General features: G+C 42.8%; 1 protein-coding gene across 1 annotated transcript in view; it reads right to left on the bottom strand.

Moving 5' to 3' along the window:
* The window catches only part of LOC133544466 (carboxy-terminal domain RNA polymerase II polypeptide A small phosphatase 1-like), a 61,463-nt gene extending 51,881 nt beyond the window's left edge, over positions 1 to 9,582 (bottom strand). The window contains exon 1 of the mRNA XM_061889809.1: positions 8,858 to 9,582. Coding sequence (XP_061745793.1) covers positions 8,858 to 8,936 — 79 coding nt within the window. The 5' untranslated portion in view covers positions 8,937 to 9,582. The remainder of the gene's footprint in view (positions 1 to 8,857) is intronic.
* Positions 9,583 to 15,323: the final 5,741 nt, after the last annotated feature.

Below are 15,323 nucleotides of genomic sequence, written 5' to 3' on the forward strand. Positions count from 1 at the left end.
TGTAAAGTGCTTTGAGTCACTAGAGAAAAGTGCTATATAAATATAATTCACTTCACAAAAAAATAGAAAAAATTGCCTTTTTTTGCCCCAATTTTTGAAAGTACCATTTAGGGCAACATTTAGGTACAGGCAACATTTTTTAAGTTCTGATTTGGCAATAGAATGGGTGCAACAAAATAAACATGTCATATCACAGTTATTGTGAGCAAAATGATCATGGTAATCATGGATATCATTATTATCCCAGTATTGTTGAATGTGCTTAAAAAGTACTTGTACACACACTAAAAATGTTTGGATGTTTTAAAATAAACAAAAACTGTTGGTAAACCCACTATTTTACATGTTTTGTGGTTTTCATTCTTCATTGTGTTTGTGTTCTGGCGGGCGTTGTGGTGTCCTCCTATGTTCAGTAGTCCATGAACACAGCGTAAAAAAACTCAAATTCCTTTGAGTATATATTGATCACCTTGTACTAAAAGAGCACAACTTGTAGGTTCAAAGTGCACAATTGAATAGCTTACTTGTGTGGACAGTAATGTGTTTCTATACAATTAGACCAGGGTATGTTGTTTCTTAATAGGGAAAGATGTTAATTTCTCTTGTATTCAATGGTTTAATTTTAGCGAGATAGCGCCAGTTTATCAGAGTACAACTGGTAATTGCGTTTTTTTTTCCATAAATTTAATCCAAAACTGCAATACTAACCGTTGAGCTTTACTGTGATGATTATTACCGTATTTCCCGAGCTACAAGCTGGTACTTTTTTCCAACGCTTGGAACACTGCGGCTTATAAAACGGCGTGGCTTATTTATGGATTTTTTCTTGGCTAACGGCCATAATGTTTTGTATTCAACAAATAGTTTTCATTTTACACTAACAAACACTGAAAACATGTGTTATTGTTGGTGCTTTGGCGCCATCTTTTGAACACGTTTGCTAACCGCAAGTGCTGCTGTTTGACGATGTACTTTTTGTTGTTCAAAAAGGTTTATTATGTCTTCTTATTCATATACTTTTTGATTTGTGCCTGAAGTATATTTGTCCATAGCATTTCTGTTCGAAAGGATTTTTCATTCATTACTCTAAGCAACATTTGTAAGTTTTACCATATACCGTATTTTCCGGACTATAGTAAGCGGCACTCACTACATTTTTGAAGACATTTTTTTTTTTCATATATTAGCTGCACCAGGACCTGCGACGAAGTGGCGACTTGTCCAGAGTGTTGCATGCCTTCCGCCTGAGTGCAGCTGATATAGGTGGTAGAAAAATGGATGGATGGGTAGCAGCACCAGATTATAAGCCGCAAACACATACGTTGTGAAATTAGTTATTTACACATAAATATTTTGTAAATGTTTATTTACATACGTTACTCGTTTCCAAACGGTGCATGTAACACGGCAGTAAAACGGCTGATCAAACAAAACAGAAGTCATCGTCATGGACCCACTGGCTGCAAAAGCCAGCTCTCCAATCAGCTAAACAGACTCGATAACTTCACAGTGACGTTTTGGTGAATTTACTGAAGAATTTATGAAACTGAAACAATTCATATTAATATTCATAACGCAGACATTTGAAGTCGCAACACATTAGCATTATAGCTAAAGTTAACAAGGCTAGCATCATTCCATTACGATGGCATGTACAAGCATGCATGAAAACAATAACATCACACATGGTACGGTTAAGTAAGTATGAATAGTTTTAGTTATATCTGTTCTATATAATCCATAGGAGTGGAGACACTATGGACAATGAGAAGACGGAACGGCACTTGTACTTCAGGTTCAAAGCAGGAACGGAAGGAAATACTGTATACAGGTATGTTCACCCTGCAGTATCTACAGTGAACAAACTTTTAAAAAAAACGGCAATAGCACAAACAATTACACACTTTTTCAATGTCTTTGCTTATGTTTAATAATAAACGATTTGTTAAACAAAAAAACACTATGAGTGTTAGCGAATAAACATCCAGAAATTAGCTACACCGTTGAATAAGCCGCAGGATGCAAAACGTGGGGAAAAAGTAGCGGTTTTTAGTCTAGAATTTACGGTAACTCAAACAATTTGTACTTACTAAACCAGGGGTCCCCAAACTATGGCCCAGCGGGCCAAGTTAAAAAATATAAAAATGTAGTTCAAAACTAAATTGGCCCTAGTGTGTGAATGTGAGTGTGAATGTTGTCCGTCTATCTGTGTTGGCCCTGCGATGAGGTGGCGACTTTTCCCGGGTGTACGCCGCCTTCCGCCCGAATGCAGCTGAGATAGGCTCCAGCGCCCTCCGCGACCCCGAAAGAGAGAAGCGGTAGAAAATGGATGGATGGATGGAAAAATACATTTTTGTTAAAAAAAAAATCTGTCTTTTGTATTCCATTTTCTACCGCTTTTTACTCTCTTTGTCTCCTAGCCGCTCGGGCAAATCATATCGTCTAAAAATGCATTTTCTCATTGATAACATGACATCATCGCGCTTGGAATATATATCTGTGTTGGCCCTGCGATGAGGTGGCGACTTGTCCAGGGTGTACCCCGCCTTCCGCCCGATTGTAGCTGAGATAGGCGCCAGAACCCCCCCACTACCCCAAAAGGGAATAAGCAGTAAAAAATGGATGGATGGATGGATGGAGATATATATATATATATATATATATATATATATATATATATATATATATATATATATATATATATATATATATATATATATATATATATATATATATATAGCGGAATATATGTTAGGTCAGGTAAAAACACAGAGGCTATTTAATCCCTACGTTTCGCAGGAGATTTCAAAATATATAATATGTTAAAATCCCCTGAAGAGCAGGGAAACCTGGCTTGTGGGTGGGGATGAAATAGCCTGTGTGTGTTTTCCTGACCTTACGTGTGTGTGTGTGTGTGTGTGTGTGTGTGTGTGTGTGTGTGTACACACACACACATATATATATATATATATATATATATATGGGGCGGCATAGCTCCGTTGGTAGAGTGGCCGTGCCAGCAACTTGAGGGTTGCAGGTTCGAGTCCCGCTTCTGCCATCCTAGTCACTGCCGTTGTGTCCTTGGGCAAAACACTGTACCCACCTGCTCCCAGTGCCACCCACACTGGTTTAAATGTATTGCAAAAAATTTGGGGATTTTACCATCTACGGTCCGTAAAATCATCAAAAGGTTCAGAGAATCTGGAGAAATCACTGCACGTTAGCGATGATATTACGGACCGTTGATCCCTCAGGTGGTACTGCATCAAAAACCGACATCAGTGTGTAGAGCAGGGGTCGGGAACCTTTTTGGCTGAGAGAGCCATGAAAGCCAAATATTTCACAATGTATTTCCGTAAGAGCCATATAACATTTTTCAACACTGAAGACAACTAAATTCGGGCATTTTTAAGTATGACCAACATTTGTAAAGTATAATAAGTCTTTAATTCTTTTTAACAACATTGTTATTATAAAAGTTAACCAATAATACATATAATACTTCTTACCATTAATGCGACATCTTGAACAGTTGCGGTAGAAAACGGATGGTTGGATTAAATTGCATGAGAATGTTTTATAATTTGAACGTTATTTTTGAAACTGTGATTACCAGCCGAATTATTCATTACTTATCGTGTTAAGCAATGTCAGCTAAGATTTATCTGAGAGCCATATGCAGTCATCTGGCTCTAGAGCCATAGGTTCCCTACCCCTGGTTTAAGCATTAGACACATTTTTACCTGCACACTGCCTCCTGCTGTTTCCCACATCTACAAAGCAATTAGCTACCGACTGCCACCTACTGATATGGAAGAGTATTACACGGTTACTCGGCATAGCTCGGTTGGTAGAGTGGCCGTGCCAGCAACCTGAGGTATCCAGGTTCGATTCCCGCTTTCGCCATCCTAGTCACTGCCGTTGTGTCCTTGGGCAAGACACTTTACACACCTGCCCTCAGTGACACCCACACTGGATTAAATATAACTTAGACATCCACATCGAGAGGAGCCAGATGAGGTGGTTCGGGGCATCTGGTCAGGATGCCACCCAAACGCCTCCCTAGGGAGGTGTTTAGGACACGTCCAACCGGTAGGAGGCCACGGGAAGACCCAGGACACGTTGGGAAGACTATGTCTCCCGGCTGGCCTGGGAACGCCTCGGGATCCCCCGGGAAGAGCTAGACGAAGTGGCTGGGGAAAGGCTTAGGCTGCTGCCCCCGCGACCCGGATAAGCGGAAGAAGATGGATGGAGATGGATGGATAGATATTGGGTGTCACTTTGTAAAGCGCTTTGAGTCACTACAGAAAAGCGCAATATAAATATAATTATCTGAGAGCCATATGTAGTCATCAAAAGAGCCACGTCTGGCTCTAGAGCCATAGGTTCCCTACCCCTGGTGTAAAGGATATCACCACATAGGCTCAGGAACACTTCATAAAACCACTGTCAGTAACTACATCTGTAAGTGCAAGTTAAAACTCTGCTATGCAAAGCAAAACCCATTTATCAACAACACCAAGGAACGCCCTGGCTTTGCTGGGCCCGAGTTCATTTAAGATGGACAGATGCAACCTGGAAAGGTGTTCTGTGGTCTGACGAGTCCACATTTCAAAATATATCTGGAGACTGTGGACGTGGTGTCCTCCGGAACAAAGAGGAAAATAACCATCCGGATTGTTATAGGTGCGAAGTTCAAAAGCCAGCATCTGTGAGGGTATGGGGGTGTATTAGTAACCAAGGCATGGGTAACTTACACATTTGTGAGGGCACCATTAATGCTGAAAGGTACATACAGGTTTTGGAGCAACACATGTTGTCATTGTTGTAAGCACAATACCAATGGAAGCAATTTGCAAAATGCGGTTGCCATCCATCCATCCATCATCTTCCGCTTATCCGAGGTCGGGTCGCGGGGGCAACAGCCTAAGCAGGGAAGCCCAGACTTCCCTATCTCCAGCGACTTCGTCTAGCTCTTCCCGGGGGATCCCGAGGCGTTCCCAGGCCAGCCGGGAGACATAGTCTTCCCAACGTGTCCTGGGTCTTCCCCGTGGCCTCCTACCAGCTGGACGTGCCCTAAACACCTCCTTAGGGAGGCGTTCGGGTGGCATCCTGACCAGATGCCCGAACCACCTCATCTGGCTCCTCTCGATGTGGAGGAGCAGCGGCTTTACTTTGAGTTCCTCCTGGATGACAGAGCTTCTCACCCTATCTCTAAGGGAGAGCCCCGCCACCCGGCGGAGGAAACTCATTTCGGCCGCTTGTACCCGTGATCTTATCCTTTCGGTCATGACCCAAAGCTCATGACCATAGGTGAGGATGGGAACGTAGATCGACCGGTAAATTGAGAGCTTTGCCTTCCGGCTCAGCTCCTTCTTCACCACAACGGATCGGTACAACGTCCGCATTACTGAAGACGCCGCACCGATCCGCCTGTCGATCTCACGATCCACTCTCCCCCCACTCGTGAACAAGACTCCTAGGTACTTGAACTCCTCCACTTGGGGCAGGGTCTCCTCCCCAACCCGGAGATGGCACTCCACCCTTTTCCGGGCGAGAACCATGGACTCGGCAAAATGCGGTTGCGCATTTTGCAAATTTGTATAATGCGCAATCTTTTTGCAAATTTCTTCCAGCTATATATTTGAATAATGTGTGGTGCACATTTTGCAAATCTATGGGCGCAATTTGCAAATTTGTATAATGCACTATCTTTTTGGCAATTTTGGAAATTGCTTCCAGCTATGTATTGATTGTGTTGGAAGTTCTGGCTACACCCTAACCCTAACCGCTGTTCTTCTTCTGTTCGATGTAGCTTTCTGTGCAGAATCCCGCAAATTCTTCTTCAGCCGTCCTCGAACCATCCATTTGCACGGTCGCGCCATTTTCAAACAAAATCTCGTCTTGCGATATGCAAATTGCGTGCGCACAATGGAAATGACGTATAAATTGCAAAGTGCGCGAGATCGGTGAAATGCTTACAACAGGGGTAGGGAACCTATGGCTCTAGAGCCAAATGTGGCTCTTTTGGTACTGCATCTGGCTCTCAGATAAATCTTAGCTGACATTGCTTAACATGATAAGTAATGAATAATTCCGCTGGTAATCACAGTGTCAAAAATAACGTTCAAAATATAAAACATTCCCATGCATTTTCATCCATCCATCCGGTTTCTACCGCACCTGTTCAAGAAGTCGCATTAATGGTAAAAAGTGTTTTATTTATTGTTGGTTAGCCTCAGAATAACAATGTTATTAAAAAGAGAAAGAGACTTATTATACTCTAAAAATGTTGGTATTTCTTAAAAATGCACGCATATAGTTGTAATCCATCCATCCATCCATCCATCCATTTCCTACCGCTTTCTCCCTTACGGGGTCGCTAGTGCCTATCTCAGCTACAATCGGGCGGAAGGCGGGGTACACCCTGGACAAGTCGCCACCTCATCGCAGGGCCAACACAGATAGACAGACAACATTCACACTCACATTCGCACACTAGGGACCATTTAGTGTTGCCAATCAACCTATCCCCAGGTGCATGTCTTTGGAGGTGGGAGGAAGCCGGAGTACCCGGAGGGAACCCACGCAGTCACGGGGAGAACATGCAAACTCCACACAGAAAGATCCCGAGCCCGGATTTGAACCCAGGACTGCAGGACCTTCGTATTGAGAGGCAGACGCACTAACCCCTCTGCCACCGTGAAGCAGTTGTATTCAGTGTAAAATAAAATTAAATTATATGGCTCTCACGGAAGTACTTTTAAAAATATTTGGCTTGTATGGCTCTCTCAGCCAAAAAGGTTCCCGACCCATGGCTTACAACATCATCCAAGCAACGTTATCATGGACGCCCCTGTTTATTTCAGCAAGACAATGCCAAGCCACGTGGTACAACAGCGTAGTTTTGTAGTAAAAGAGTGCGGGTACTTTCCTGGCCCGCCTGCAGTCCAGACCTGTCTCCCATCGAAAATGTGTGGCGCATTCTGAAGTGTAAAATACGACAGCGGAGACCCCGGACTATTGAACGACTGAAGCTCTACATCATGGGTGTCAAACTCCGGCCCGCGGGCCAAATTTGGCCCTCTGTGTAATTTCACTTGGCCCTTGAGGCAATATCAAATCAACATTAGAGCTGGCCCGCTCCTGTAACACCGCATTCACCGCTAATACTCTTACTTGCCAACCCTCCCGTGTTTCCCGGGAGACTCCCGAAGTTCGGTGCCCCTCCCGAATTTCATCTGGGACAACAATATTTGGGGTGGGCTTTAAAGGCACTGCCTTTGGCGTTCTCTACAACCTGTGTCCACGTCCGCTGTTCCTCCATACAAACAGTTACATAATATATGCGGCTTATACACACACACACACAAGTGAATGCAAGCCATACTTGGTCAACAGCCATACAGGTCACACTGAGGGTGGCCGTATAAACAACTTTAACTCTGCTACAAATATGCGCCACACTGTGAACCTACACCAAACAAGAATGACACATTTTGGGAGAACATCCGCACCGTAACACAACATAAGCACAACAGAACAAATACCCAGAACGCCTTGCAGCACTAACTCTTCCGGGACGCTACAATATACACCCCCTGCTATCCACCTCAACCCCACCGCCGAAAAGAGGCATTCAATTTTTATTTAAATTTTATTTGACATGCCATTGATATTTCTTTTTATTATGTGAAACTAGGGCTTCACGGTGGAAGAGGGGTTAGTGCGTCTGCCTCACAATACGAAGTTCCTGCAGTCCTGGGTTCAAATCCAGGCTCGGGATCTTTCTGTGTGGAGTTTGCATGTTCTCCCCGTGAATGCGTGGGTTCCCTCCGGGTACTCCGGCTTCCTCCCACTTCCAAAGACATGCACCTGGGGATAGGTTGATTGGCAACACTAAATTGGCCCTAGTGTGTGAATGTGAGTGTGAATGTTGTCTGTCTATCTGTGTTGGCCCTGCGATGAGGTGGCGACTTGTCCAGGGTGTACCCCGCCTTCCGCCCGATTGTAGCTGAGATAGGCGCCAGCGCCCCCCGCGACCCCAAAAGGGAATAAGCGGTAGAAAATGGATGGAAACTAGATTTTGCATGTCACTATAAAGTTATATAAGCCTTGCTTATTCACTTTTCAATGCAAAACTTGTTTGGGTCCCTATTAAAAAGGTTAATTTGTTCAACCTCGGCCCGCGGCTTTGTTCAGTTTAAAATTTTGGCCCACTCTGTATTTGAGTTTGACACCCCTGCTCAACATGAAACAAGAATGGGAAAGAATTCCACTTTCAAAGCTTCAACAATTAATTTCCTCAGTTCCCAAACGTTTATTGAGTGTTTTTAAAAGAAAAGGTGATGTAACACAGTGGTGAACATGCCCTTTCCCAACTACTTTGGCACGTGTTGCAGTCATGAAAATATAAGTTAATTATTATTTGCAAAAAAAACAAAGTTTATGAGTTTGAACATCAAATATATTGTCTTTGTAGTGCATTCAATTGGATATGGGTGGAAAAGGATTTGCAAATCATTGTATTTAGTTTATATTTACATCTAACACAATTTCCCAACTCATATGGAAACGGGCTTGGTAAAAAAAAGGACATATCGCCCAGCCCTAGCTGATAGGTCACCTGATCACTGCACTCACAAGCAAGTGCAGTCAAACATGGACTTTGGACAAGACTGCGTGGAAATAGAAACAGAAACAAGCTCCGTTTTCTGCAAAGTTTAGAGACGTTTTAACCCCGAGCGCGCTGACGTCACTTCCGCTGTGCAGACTCGAGGCCCGCAGTCCCGAGCAAAAAAATAGAAAAAAAGTGACACTTTCACAATTTTAAGTTGAAAACTAACAATCCACTCACCTCGATCTCCTCTTTCCGCGACTTTGTTTGCGTCTTCGTCCCGGCTGACCTGCGTGATGACCGAGGACGGGTCGTCCATCACGTCCGCTGTCTCGCTCCCGCGTCAAAACTCCGTGGATTGCGGCCGCAGACCGTGTGCAACTTGCAGGGAAGTTCGCCCACTCGTCGCCTTCACAGCGACCCCGAACTCACAGCATTGTTGTGACCGGAGTTGGCAACTTTGATTCAATATGGAGCCCCCCGGACGCCCCCACGCACTTTCAAGAGCCAAACACGGAGGTTTCAAGGCGTCCCATTCCACTCCAAGTGGCGCAGTAAGGGAATGGCGAAAAGCGTGGAGCGCCGCGACTTTGACGACGGTCCCTTAAAAAAAAAAGTAGCTCGTATACCAAACTCACCCCCGAGACAAAGTTAACGAATTGAACTTAAAAGTGAAATTAAGTGAAATATATTCAACTATGGAGACATTCGATATTAACTTGGCGGGTAAACAACAAGTCGACCACGACGCGGGCTGACAGACGGTTGGATACTTTCCATGCGAAAAGGTTACACAGGCGCGGCGAAACGACAAAAAGGGCGAATTCCAGCCGGGGTTAGTGTTCGTGGAGGAGGATTTTCTCGCTGTTTAGTCCTCGGTGTATTCAAATCGGAGGCAGACGCCGTTTTGGAGAAACTTTTTCGTGGGAGTTGCCACACAGAAACGCCCAGTTTGGGTTCCCTTGAAACTGCCTGGGTCCAGCCAAGGGAGCGTCGCTAAAGTTCAGACTCTGTTTTTCGTTTTTTTTTTTTTTAGTTCCGAAGGAAAACCAGATTGTTAAAAAAAACATGCCAAAAATTGAGTTGAGTTGATTTCCAACATGCACGCATCAATCAATCAATCAATCAATGTTTATTTATATAGCCCCAAATCACAAATGTCTCAAAGGACTGCACAAATCATTACGACTACAACATCCTCGGAAGAACCCACAAAAGGGCAAGGAAAACTCACACCCAGTGGGCAGGGAGAATTCACATCCAGTGGGACGCCAGTGACAATGCTGACTATGAGAAACCTTGGAGAGGACCTCAGATGTGGGCAACCCCCCCCCCCCCTCTAGGGGACCGAAAGCAATGGATGTCGAGCGGGTCTAACATGATGCTGTGAAAGTTCAATCCATAGTGGCTCCAACACAGCCGCGAGAGTTCAGTTCAAAGCGGATCCAAGACAGCAGCGAGAGTCCCGTCCACAGGAAACCATCTCAAGCGGAGGCGGATCAGCAGCGTAGAGATGTCCCCAACCGATACAGGCGAGCGGTCCATCCTGGGTCCCGACGAGCGGTCCATCCTGGGTCTCGACTCTGGACAGCCAGTACTTCATCCATGGTCATCGGACCGGACCCCCTCCACAAGGGGGGGACATAGGAGAAAGAAAAGAAGCGGCAGATCAACTGGTCTAAAAAGGAGGTCTATTTAAAGGCTAGAGTATACAGATGAGTTTTAAGGTGAGACTTAAATGCTTCTACTGAGGTAGCATCTCGAACTGTTACCGGGAGGGCATTCCAGAGTACTGGAGCCCGAATAGAAAAAGCTCTATAGCCCGCAGACTTTTTTTGGGCTTTGGGAATCACTAATAAGCCGGAGTCTTTTGAACGCAGATTTTTTGCCGGGACATATGGTACAATACAATCGGCAAGATAGACTGGAGCTAGACCGTGTAGTATTTTATACGTAAGTAGTAAAACCTTAAAGTCACATCTTAAGCGCACAGGAAGCCAGTGCAGGTGAGCCAGTACAGGCGTAATATGATCAAACTTTCTTGTTCTTGTCAAAAGTCTAGCGGTCACATTTTGTACCAACTGTAATCTTTTAATGCTAGACATGGGGAGACCCGAAAATAATACGTTACAGTAATCGAGACGAGACGTAACAAACAACATGCATCACAATTGCCAGTTTCTCTATTCAACATGTTCGAAAAGGAGTAGGAAGAAGCAGAGTTTATTTAATCCTACCCCTGTTCTTTTACTTATCCATCCATCCATTTTCCTACCGCTTATTCCCTTTTGGGGTCGCGGGGGGGTGCTGGCGCCTATCTCAGCTACAATCGGGCGGAAGGCGGCGTACACCCTGGACAAGTCGCCACCTCGTCGCAGGGTTCTTTTACTTAGCAGTTGCTAAAACTTTTTATCACTTCCTGTTGTGAATGATATTTATATAGCGCATTTTCTCTAGTGACTCAAAGCGCTTTACATAGTGAAACCCAATATCTAAGTTACGTTTAAACCAGTGTGGGTGGCACTGGGAGCAGGTGGGTAAAGTGTCTTGCCCAAGGACACAACGGCAGTGACTAGGTTGGCGGGAGCGGGAATCGAACCTGCAACCCTCAAGTTGCTGGCACGGCAGCTCTACCAAGCAAGCTATACCGCCCCATAAAAAACACATGTTTAATGTACGGTAAGATTTATTTATTTTTTTTAGCTAAAATAAAGCCAATGATGTCATTGGGGCGGCATAGCTCGGTTGGTAGAGTGGCCGTGCCAGCAACTTGAGGGTTGCAGGTTCGATTCCCGCTTCCACCATCCTAGCCACTGCCGTTGTGTCCTTGGGCAAGACACTTTACCCACCTGCTCCCAGTGCCACCCACACTGGTTTAAATGTAACTTAGATATTGGGTGTCACTATTTGTAAAGCGCTTTGAGTCACTAGAGAAAAGCGCTATATAAATATAATTCACTTCACTGTTGTCAATTTTGTCACAATATACTCCACAAGTAAAAACAATAAAGATAAATAAATAATTAGCAAAGTCAAGTTATATTTCATATGAGGAGATGAGTAAGATTATCTAGAAAATGAATGGGTGGACGAAATAAATTCAGAATGTTTATCAATCAATCAATCAATCAATGTTTACTTATATAGCCCTAAATCACTAGTGTCTCAAAGGGCTGCACAAACCACTACGACATCCTCGGTAGGCCCACATAAGGGCAAGGATCATGGTTCTGCTTCTTTTTACTTTGTAAACACTGTAAAGGGGAACATTATCACCAGACCTATGTAAGCGTCAATATATACCTTGATGGTGCAGAAAAAAGACCATCTATTTTTTTAACCGATTTCCGAACTCTAAATGGGTGAATTTTGGCGAATTAAACGCCTTTCTGTTTATCGCACTTTTTGCGATGACGTCAGAACGTGACGTCGCCGAGGTAACACACCCGCCATATTCATTTTCACATTACAAACACCGGGTCTCAGCTCTGTTATTTTCCGTTTTTTCGACTATTTTTTGGAACCTTGGAGACATCATGCCTCGTCGGTGTGTTGTCGGAGGTTGTAACAACACTAACAGGGAGGGATTCAAGTTGCACCACTGGCAAGAAATCTGCCGCCAGACCCCCATTGAATGTGCCAGAGTGTCTTCACATTTTACCGGCGATGCTAAGACAGACATGACACAGAGATGTATGGATAACCTGCAGATGCATTTGCAACGATAAATTCAACGAAATCACAAAGGTGAGTTTTGTTGATGTTGACTTATGTGCTAATCAGACATATTTGGTTGCGGCGTGACTGCCAGCTACTCGATCCTAACATGCTATGCTAATCGACGCTAACATGCTATTTACCGGCGGTGCTAAGGCAGACATGGCACAGAGATGTATGGATAACCTGCAGATGCATTTGCAACTATAAAGTCAACAAAATCACAAAGGTGAGTTTTGTTGATGTTGACTGCCAGCTAATCGATGCTAACATGCTATGCTAATCAATACTAACATGCTATTTATCGGCGGTGCTAAAGCAGACATGGCACAGAGATGTATGGATAACCTGTAGATGCATTTGCAACTATATTACGTTTCCTTCCACCCACATTTAATGCGAAACAAACACTTACCAATCGAAGGATTTAAGTTGCTCCGGTGTCAAAAGATGCGAAAGTCCTGATCGTTTGGTCCGCACATTTTACCGGCGATGCTAACGCAGCTATTCGGCCATGCTATGGCTATGAATAGCGTCAATAGCTATTCGCTCAATAGCTTCAGTTTCTTCTTCAATACTTTCATACGCCAAACGTCTGTTTCAATACATGCGTAATCTGTTGAATCGCTTAAAACGCTGAAATCCGAGTCTGAATCCGAGCTAATGTCGCTATATCTTGCTGTGGTATTCCCATTGTTTGTTTACATTGGCAGCACTGTGTGATGTCACAGGGAAATGGATAGTCGCATCGCAAATAGCGAAAATCAAGCACTTTAAAGCTTTTTTTAGGGATATTCGGGGACCGGTAAAATTTTGAAAAAAACTTCACAAAATAAAACAAGCCACTGGGAACTGATTTTTATTGTTTTTAACCCTTTTGAAATTGTGATAATGTTCCCTTTTAAGTATGAATAGTTTATTGAAGTGGATCATATTAGTAAATTGTATGATTTCTTTGCTTAATCCACTCCATAATTTAATCCCACATATTGATATACTGAAGGTCTAAAAGTGTTGTACATTCATACACATGTTTTAAATTAAAATGTTCTCTAAGATTATATTTCTCTTCTTTTGTTGAGAAGAATTGTTGTATGTTCTTGGGTAGCAGGTTATAGTTTGCTTTGTGAATAATTTAATAATGTTTGCAAATTCACTATGTCATGTAATTTCAGTATTTTCGCTTCAATTTGCAGATAAAGAAAATACTCATATTATGAGCATTAACAGGTAAAGTATAACGGATATTACTCATGTCTATGAGTATTAAACAAGATATGAATTATATGCATCTTGTTTAATATTCATCATTTAATTACACCTTTAGCACCGCCCTAGTGGCTCCCTGGAGCTTTTTCAAAAATGGAAAAACATGGCGGCAAAATATATTTGTTGTTTTAATAATGTTTCTGTCGGAGGACAAACATAACACAAACTTTCCTGATTGCTAGAAAGCCCACTTTTTAATATATTTGTGTTTACGCTTCACTGATGACAGTTTTTAAACCAGAGCCATTTTGTCCTACTAATTTTGGCGGTTCTCGAACGCACCGTAGTTGGTTTACATGTGCAGCTTGACCCTGCCACAGAAAGACATAAATTATGTCACTCCTTCTTTGTGAGTGAATGAGTGAATTATATTTATATAGCGCTATTCTCTAGTGACGCAAAGCACTTTTATATAGTTAAAATTTAAAAATCTAAGTTGTATTTAAAGTAACCAGTGTGGGTGGTACTGGGAGAAAGTGGGTAAAGTGTCTTGCCCAAGGACACAACGGCAGTGACTAGGTTGGCGAAAGCGGGGATCGAACCTGGAACCGAGCTATACCGCCCCATAAAAAACACATGTTTAATGGACCTGAAGATTTTTTTTTTTTTGCTAAAATAAAGCCAATAATGTCCTTTTTTGTGGTCCCCTTTATTTAGATAAGTACCAATATACTTTTGGTATTGGTACAACAGTGAGTAAATTATATTTATATAGCGTTTTTCTCTAGTGACTCAAAGCGCTTTTATATAGTGAAACTCAAAATCTAAGTTGTATTTAAAGTAACCAGTGTGGGTGGTACTGGGAAAAAGCGGGTCTTGCCCAAGGACACAACGGCAGTGACTAGGTTGGCGGAAGCGGGGATCGAACCTGGAACCGAGCTATACGGCCCCATAAAAAACACATGTTTAATGTACCAGAATATTTTTTTTGTTGCTAAAATAAAGCCAATAATGTCATTTTTTGTGGTCCCCTTTATTTAGATAAGTACCAAAATACTTTTGATATTGGTACAACAGTGAGTAAATTATATTTATATAGCGTTTTTCTGTAGTGACTCAAAGCACTTTTATGTAGTGAAACTCGACATCTAAGTTCTATTTAAACCAGTGTGGGTGGTACTGGGAGCAGGTGGGTAGAGTGTCTTGCCTAAGGACACAACGGCAGTGACTAGGTTGGCGGAAGCGGGGATCGAACCTGGAACCAAGCTTTACCGCCCCATAAAAAACACATGTTTAATGGACCGGAAGATTTTTTTTTTGCTAAAATAAAGCCAATAATGTCATTTTTTGTGGTCCCCTTTATTTAGATAAGTACCAAAATACTTTTGGTATTGGTACAACAGTGAGTAAATTATATTTATATAGCGCTTTTCTCTAGTGACTCAAAGCGCTTTTATATAGTGAAACTCAAAATCTAAGTTGTATTTAAACCACTGTGGGTGGTACTGGGAGAAAGTGGGTAACGTGTCTTACCCAAGGACACAACGGCAGTGACTAGGATGGCGGAAGCGGGGATCGAACCTGGAACTGAGCTTTACCGCCCCATAAAAAAGCATGTTTAATGTATCGTAAGATTTTTGTTGCTAAAATATAGCCAATAATGTCATTTTTTGTGGTCCCCTTAATTTAGATAAGTACCAAAATACTTTTGGTATTGGTACAACAGTGAGTAAATTATATTTATATAGCACTTTTCTCTAGTGACTCAAAGCGCTTTTAT

Source organism: Nerophis ophidion, linkage group LG27 (assembly GCF_033978795.1).
Source record: "Nerophis ophidion isolate RoL-2023_Sa linkage group LG27, RoL_Noph_v1.0, whole genome shotgun sequence".
In the NCBI taxonomy this organism is placed as follows: Eukaryota; Metazoa; Chordata; class Actinopteri; order Syngnathiformes; family Syngnathidae; genus Nerophis; species Nerophis ophidion.